The sequence below is a fragment of the Gasterosteus aculeatus genome, chromosome 8 (genome assembly GCF_964276395.1).
Source record: "Gasterosteus aculeatus chromosome 8, fGasAcu3.hap1.1, whole genome shotgun sequence".
Classification (NCBI taxonomy): Eukaryota; Metazoa; Chordata; class Actinopteri; order Perciformes; family Gasterosteidae; genus Gasterosteus; species Gasterosteus aculeatus.
In genome coordinates this window covers 4,981,405-4,989,573 of record NC_135695.1, presented here as the reverse complement: position 1 = coordinate 4,989,573, position 8,169 = coordinate 4,981,405, and the positions used below count along the sequence as shown (strand labels likewise).

Genomic DNA, 8,169 nt, shown 5'->3' with positions numbered 1-8,169 from the left:
AGTTGGTTTCACAGTCTGTTTTTTTTTTTCAGATCAGGTGAATAATGAATAAGCCTCTGCAACAAAAGAGCTATGTCCTATATGTGCCCTGCCTGTCTTCATCCGTCCCGGCCTAGCTGGCGGGTTGCCCTCTGGGGAGGAAGCGGTGGGGGAGGACAGGTGAGCTGCGAAGTCTCTCTGCTGCGGAAAGTTTCCCTAAACGACAAGAACTTATCCCTTCCCCTATCGGAGCATAATAATCAGTGCTTTTTCTCCACCGCTTGCTGATAGAAATCATGCACCTCGTTCTGCGTTTGCAACTCGTCAAACCTGTGTGAAATCTGCTGATCGGAGCGTGAGAGCAAATAGCGCATTATTATTACAATATACACAGCGGCTCCGCTCGGCCCTCAGGGGAAACAGTCACATTGGCTCTGCTAGTGGTGAAGAGCGGCAGGTGTCCCCACCTATTTACTACTGTCAGCTGTGTGGGCGGGATCAATTTATTGTTATCTGTGAGGTGTTAGGCGCAATAAAAGCACCAAATAGTTAGGGGGGGGGGGATCAAAATCAGATAGAAAAGTGTCTCTAAAATCTCTCTTTCATTATTTATGTTTAATTTTGCATTAATAATGAATCACTCCAAAACCACAAAACCGAGTCTGCTGAACTTTCTAATTGCACAACTGTGTCTGTCAAGAAAAATGAATCCAGTGGTGCCTCTGGGTGTGTGCACGCGTGGCCGTGCACACAGATGTGTGTGCACTTCTGGACCAAGGTGCAGGCCTAAATTCTGAGCCTTTGGACTGCAGTGCTCTGATTGCTGGCCCACTCCGATCGATCGAGCCGTCTTTATTTATATTTGATATGCCTTGGGGCAGTGGGGTAATGCTTCAAGGGAGAATCCACTCGTGCCCTTGGAGTAAATCTGGGGAGCCTAATGGCTCGTTAAGAGATTGTTTTTGCTGGGAAAGCTTCTGTCTGTGATTGTGCTTGTGGAACCAGGCAAGGTGTCCGATCGGGATTCGACTTCAGTTGTGAGTTTATGTTCATGAAAAACGTTCAAATCTGACGTGTGACATCAAACCTTATATACCTGGCACTTTACCGGGATGTGACGGGGAGGAAAAGCGAACACAAACATCCTTTGGTACCCGATGATAAGTAAGAAGAAACACGTCTCCATCAGGGTTTGATAAAACGACATGCTCATAGATGGACATGCTCATTCTACATGAACGTTCTATTCGGACACTGCAGGAGCAGCTTATTTCTATTCCAACAGAGTAAATGACGCGGCCTGGCCAGCAGCACTGAGGCGCTTTCCTGTTCTCCTTTCTGTCCGTCTGTCTGTCTCGGGGGTTTGAAATATTCAGGCCTGAATGTTGTACGATTTTCAGGGAGGAAGTGAGGCGTGAAAAAACAAATCCTTGTGAGTCAGTGATTTCAAGCAATGTCAAAGGAAGTTGAGTGACCGATTGTTCCTGTTTTTTTTTTGTAACTTGTTTAGAGTCAGACACGATGAAACCGTGAAAGGATAAAATGACGACAATGTGCGGAACTCAGGCGCTTCAATGCAAAATGGTTTTAACGGCTTTCATAAAAACCTAACTAACTTTCTGATGATGACTGAATGGAAATCATTTTTCAGCGCATCAGATGCGCCACTTTCAATAAACATCTTCATTTGATTTATTAATTCCTGATTTCATAAGTGTGTCCGATTTTATCCATCCAGAGGCTCCGATTAAATCACAACAACGTCGACTTTCTGCGGCCCACCAGCAGAAATCCGCAGCGGATCGCAGCTGCTGCGTGTGTGTGCGTGCGCGCGTGTGTGCGCGTGTGTGTGTGTTTGTGGAGGGGGGGGGGGGGGGGGGGGGGGTTGCCTGCAGCTTTTGTTTTTTGGCCTTGTTATTTAAAAAAAAAAACAGCCATGGTGGTAAAAAGGCATCTGGTTAACGGTTAAATCTGCTCAGGCTGTTTTGGGTTCAAACACACGGCTGCAGTGGTCAAAACAAACAGGGCGCCTCCGGGTAAATCACAACGTGCTTTATAACGTCACGGCGCTTTCTTTCTTTCTTTGTTTGTTGGTGGAACGTTGGAATTTTCCTCAACACGTTAAGTGTTGTTTTGCATGTGGAATATTATAACGAAGCAGTTTAATTAAAGACATTACAGCGAAATGCATTGCTGACAACGTTTGTATTATATAAAATGTACAAATTCGGCGCACTAATTTGACACATTAAATGAGTATTTTCAATCTGTGGAGATTGATTTGGAAGGACAATGAATGTTGAATCATTTCACTTTCACTTTCAGATTTTATTGCATATTAAATCGTAATAACAAAACAACTCTATGTTCTGATTTTCTTTCCTGGGGAAACTATTTATTCATCACGTCAATAAAATGTGCAAAATGGAAAATTTCGTGAGTAAGGCAGTAACCCTCCTGTTTATTAAATCACACAGTCTGTTTTGCCATCATGTCTCCACACTAAAACCAAAAGACGTCGATCATTTGAAGAAACCCAGATTTCCATCTCTGTTGGCTTCAACTCGTCGATCCGGTTCTTTCATTTCACTATTTGGGGTTTATTGCCCAATGGCTGATTCTTTCATGATATATTTAATTACGCTTCAGCACAATTCACAGCTTATCCCTGGTTTTATGGACCTTTATAACAATCAGCAGGATGGTAGAATAATTAGTGTCTCCGTCAGAACAACTCTTATTCGTGAGTTTTCTTTATTAAAATAAATAATTGATCTGCCTATCGGAGGAGACAATTGTATATATATATATATAGAGAGAGAGCTATATATGTACATTCCCATCGCAGTTCTTTACATTAAGACTTTTCCGAAGCGGACCAAAGTGAGTCTTTGGGATTATCCTCAAACGGGGCGATTGGAATAAAAAAATGTCTCCGTCAGACGTCCTCACTCCTTTCAAGAATAACCAGTCCAATACAAAAGTCAGATTACATGACGTCATGTGCGCATGGGGTGGCTTCACTTCAGCCCGTGCTGCGTCTCTTTGTGTCTCCTCAGGTCCACTTTTCTCTGGAAGCCTTTGCCGCACAGGTCGCAGCAGAACGGTTTGTAGCCGGTGTGTTTCCTGCTGTGCGTGATGAGGTTGGAGCTCTGGCTGAACGCTTTCCCGCACACCTGGCATTTGTGTGGCTTCTCACCTGGGAAAAAAACAAAAAAACAATAGGAAACACATCAATATGGTTGTTTGATTTATTTAACAATTATATCGTGCACATCTGGCGGATTTGGCATTTTTGGCATTCAGAAACAACACCGCTGTTTTACATTAAGAGCCGCGTTTTCTCCACTTGCCTGTGTGGATGAACGTGTGTTTCTTCATGTCGGACTTCTGATGGAACCTCTTGCCGCAGTACTGGCAGGGGTACGGCCTGGTGTCCGAGTGGATGAGCAGGTGCGTCGACAGGGTGGACGACCTCTTAAAACTTTTGCCGCAAATCTTGCAGTCGAAACTTCTCTCCTGTAACGCGACGCAGAACGGCGGGTTAGTCATGATTTCGAGCATCACGCCCATCCTGACCGAAAAGCAGGGTGACAACAACACGCAGAAAAGGTGCGAGCTGCAGGAAGCGGTTAAAAGTGTGTGTGTGTGTGCACGCGTAATTACCTGAGAGTGCACAGCTTTGTGTTGTTCCAGACTGACTCCGTGTCCGAACGTTTTGCCGCAGATTTCGCACGCAAACGGCCTGGTGCCACTGTGCGATCTGCGCACGTGAACCTCCAACCCGTGTGGAGTGGAAAACACCTGGTAGAAAGAAAATAGTAGAACGTTTAAGAACAAAATAAATACAAATATTTTGTCGCCAATAGCTTCAGTTGTTGAAATCAGTTCATCTCTAGATGATCCCTTCAGAAAGGTCAGAGTTGGACCTCTGACCAGAGAAGACCTCCATCCTCACCTTGCTGCACTTGATACACTTGTAAGCGCCATTGAGGGTCAGACTGGAGCACAGCAGGTCGGACTGCGCCTTCGCGCTGCGCGCTTTTTCGTGCAGGCCTCCGTCGGGGAACAGCAGGGCCGCGTTGTGCCTCCTGTAGTCACCGTACGTCTCCTCGCCCATGGTCCGCTCTGCGTACAGGGCCGAGTGCGCGCTCCTGTCCCCGTAGAAGGCCAACGCCGCCGGGGCCCTTTCCGCCTCCATCCCCGTGTGGAGGTTCTGCTGCACCAGGGGCCTCAGCCCCGGCGGCGTGTAGCTGCTCCAGGCATACGGCCGGAAGGGAATGGCGAAGGGCCGCGTCTCATCCACCAGAGGCGAGAGGGATTTCTCAGAATCCACTGGAGAAGGGGATAGAGGCCGGATGAAAATGGAATCAAACTCATTTTCCGATGGGACAGATGCAATGTTCTTTCAGAGAATTCGCAGATAATGATGCCGTTGGGGGAAACATCACAGGTAGGCATGAAGTGATAGGCCGAAATGCAATTATAAATAAACAAGCAACACCCGATTATAATTAAGTAGTTACAGAATTATCACGTGAAATGTGACAGCGTTATGATAGAAAGGGGCCCGGACGCTGCAGCAGCAACACTCATCTGTGATCCCCAAGCAGAGGTCGGAGGATGCACTGCTGAAAGAATGGTGGCGGTGTTTACCGGGGGACGCGGAGGGGGACGGAGGCCTCCAGAAGTCCTCGTAGACCGGGGAGCGACCGCACACACTGTCCGCGAGGCTCAGCGGCGACTTCGGGGAGAAATCCGCCGCGTCGGCCGAGTGGGAGTCCGGAGAGAGGCCGTACCTGTCCACCGACACGTCGGAGTCCTCTTGGAGCCTGTCGGAGTCTGAGTGGAGGACACGCAGGGACGTCAAAATACTGGGACGAGAAGGTTCGAGGGATGTTTTTAGTATTTTGTTTTTAAACATCAGGTGTAATCTCCTGCCACCCGGTTAGTTTCGGAGGTTTGAAAACTATAATATGTCCTACAAAAAGTCCCACACGTTAATTGAATACATGGCGCTATATAATTGTTTAATTAACAGAAATAATTTAAGCGCAAAACAGTAAAGGCATTATACTCATAACCCAAATAAAATAGTGAAACAGTAAAAAAGAGAAAAGAGATGCATCACTGTCGTGGCGTCAAATCTCAGAATAGATGTGTCAGTTGTACAAACTTCCGAGATATCACTTTGATTTTTAGAAAATAATCCAATCCTTCTTTCAATAAACTACTCAACCTGTTCCAGTCTGTTAACCTGCAAAATCAGTGATTTACCATCAGCGTGCAATTTCGCTTAGTGTGACATCATTTAATACGCCTTTAGAACAACTATTCTACTGCAACACACATTCTTACCATAGAAATAAATTTCAGTTTTTCAACCAGTGAAATGGCACAAAAAATAAATATCTAACATCGAACGGCATTATTTAAATGGTGAAGACTATTGAAAACACACACCTGAGCAAATGTGCGACAGTATTGTGTCCAGCCTGCTGTAGTCATCCTCCAAACTCCGCGGTTGGTGGTAACTGTGCGCCTTCTTGCTCTTCACCATGAAGGAGCGCGGCATCTCGGATGGGAGCGCGCGCCAGGCGCGGACAATCCGTCCAGCTGCGTGCGGAGCGGAGACCTCGACGGTGGACTGCGCTGCCCGCTGCAAACACCGCAAAGACCGGATCTCCACTGACGGGGAGGTGCCGAGCCGAGCGGTTTAAGAGACGCGCGACCTGACGACGGCGCATGCGCATGCGCACACCACCCGCCCCGTCTGCCAGGTGTTGCGCGGACAGGTGTCAGTGCTACGACTCCTCAGCGCACTGCAAAGGAAAACGTACGAACATATATGTATATCTATTCTTGATCACGGTCAATTTAATGATTAGAGGCAGGAATTTCAGACTGATGTTTACACGACGCCTCGCGGCCTGGATTCCAACTCATGGTTTCCATCTGCTTCACTCTTTACTGCTCATTTAATCTGTTAAATAAGTCAGTCTAACTCCGGCCCACGAGTAGTTGTCATATGTCGATCATAACTGGCCCGCCGTTCAATAGGACGCACACGGCTGATATTAAAAGTGCCAGAAGGCACCGCAACAGCTACACGCGACAAATCCAGCGACTTCTCAGGAGGAGAAGGAGGCGGGGCTGCCCGGCGCGCGCTCACAACGACGGATCGCAGGGGAGACATGAAGGGGGTATTGAATTGAATTGTGGTATCGTAAGTATCGGATATCTTGATATTTAGGGAAGTTTCTAATGTTGTCCGTCTCTGTGATTGAGTGTGACATCACTGCGCTATGGAGCGCGAGACAACAGCAAAACCCAAATCCTTTCAAGGTGGAACTAAAAGAAGAAATGTCTGGACGAAGATGCCACAAAATAATGTTTGAATCTCTGACTTATTTGGGAAACCAGGGACTGGAGATAAAACGTATTGTTTTGCTGTGCACCTTCGACACTCCTACACACACAATCACACACCCAGCATGCAACACTGATTCCACTGATGTCCACACGTCCCGCTCTGTTCCTTTCTACAATATAGTTCATACTGATTCCAGTGTCTTCATTATCTGTAGTTTCTCTGTGGACATTCACTCCTTAAGGCTCTGCAGATATACGTATATAGTATATATACCTGATGGTAACCCAGACAGAAGCAAATCCATCTAACTGTACCTGCAGTGTTACAGCAGCATTTTATTCCGTGTGTCCATCCAGGCAAATTGGTGCATCCAAATGTTATTAAAAAAACAACATATGTTGTCACTCATTTGTAATCATTCACAATAATGTTAATGTGGGGGTATTTTCCAAGTAGGCCACTGATTGGTCTAAATGTGCAGTGCTTTGAGCGGGCAACGCGCCGCGCATTGAGTGGGCCGTTCTGACAGTAACTCACGGGCCACTTTCTACCCCCAGCCCGCCCCTGTTTAGCTGAAGGTCCTCCCCCATTTCACATACACTTAACATTACTAATAACATTACTAATATACATTTATTTATTTAAGTGTTTTTTTAATCGTGTTATTTTTTTAAATAATGCATTATAGCCTACATACATTTTATTATATGATAAGATAAATGGCGCTCGTAGTGTTTTGCATGCGCGTCGTGCGGTTTTCACAGGCATTAGGAAACCTGTCTGCAGCGGGGGCGACGTCTTCTCACCTCAATTGCAAAATCACTCATATCAGAACTTCCCCCAACACACATGACCACGATTTCAAGAAAAACACCCGTGTGGAATCATCAGCGGGTGACTTTAAAGACAGTAATTGACGCTCAGAATCTTCCTGTTGGCTCGGCTCCAGCCTGGAGCCGATGCCCCTCCGCGCGGATCAGAACGCGGCTCCCGTCTCCACGGGAGCGCGTGGCAATCAGGAGAAACGACACAGGCCTTATCAGCGCTTTGCTCAATCCGACATTGGGAGAGGAAATGTGGAGGCGCACCCCAGGGTGTCTGGTGAAAAAAAAAGGGTGGAGAGAAACTCTGAATCAACAGCCCTCTTATGCTTAATGTAGATCATACGCACATGGGAATACATTAATTGACCCCCTTGGCCTTGCCGCCCCCCCCCACACTCTAAAACACCATAGAATGAGATAACAGGAGCGTATACGCAATAATTGCCAATAAGTCATCCAGTATAATACACATACGTTGTGTTTGAATCCACTCACGACAAGGTCCGCTGGAGCCTCCTGGTCTGCGGGTCTGCATCTGTAATTATGTTTACAGATAATTATGACAGACTCACGCCGTCTCAGAGCCTGCGGGGACAGCTTCATGTTACCCTGGATCTTATGCTCCAAAAGGACCGCTTGTTTATTGACGCATAATGTAGCGCAGGTTAAGCGTCATTACACACTAAAAAAAGGTTGGGTTAAAAATAACCCAATTCGGGTTGTTTTATAACTCAATCGCTGGGTCACTATTGCACCAACTCGGCATATGCGCACAGCCGTGCGTCCTGGCGCCTTTCATCCACCGCAGCTGCAACAAGTAGATCCGAGACTGACGTTGTGAAGTCCTGAGGTGGATTTTAATTATCGTGAGGCCAAGACCCACCAGAATGAATGCAAGGCGTTTTTGGAGTGGTGTCACTGTCTATTTTTGCGCTTCTTTTGTCCCATTATTATTTATTTATTTTTTTACATCAAGGCGTTGCATTTAATGCC

General features: G+C 46.5%; 1 protein-coding gene across 1 annotated transcript; it reads right to left on the bottom strand.

The window, feature by feature from the left end:
- Positions 1-2,286: 2,286 nt before the first annotated feature.
- Positions 2,287-7,450, bottom strand: gfi1ab (growth factor independent 1A transcription repressor b). The gene is made up of 6 exons (XM_040184108.2): positions 5,443-7,450; positions 4,636-4,821; positions 3,938-4,314; positions 3,646-3,783; positions 3,333-3,498; positions 2,287-3,178 (listed from the first exon to the last, which is right to left on the bottom strand). Exons 1-6 carry the CDS (start codon positions 5,552-5,554, stop codon positions 3,000-3,002), a joined length of 1,158 nt encoding a protein of 385 aa, XP_040040042.2. The 5' UTR covers positions 5,555-7,450; the 3' UTR covers positions 2,287-2,999.
- Between the last annotated feature and the right edge of the window lie 719 nt (positions 7,451-8,169).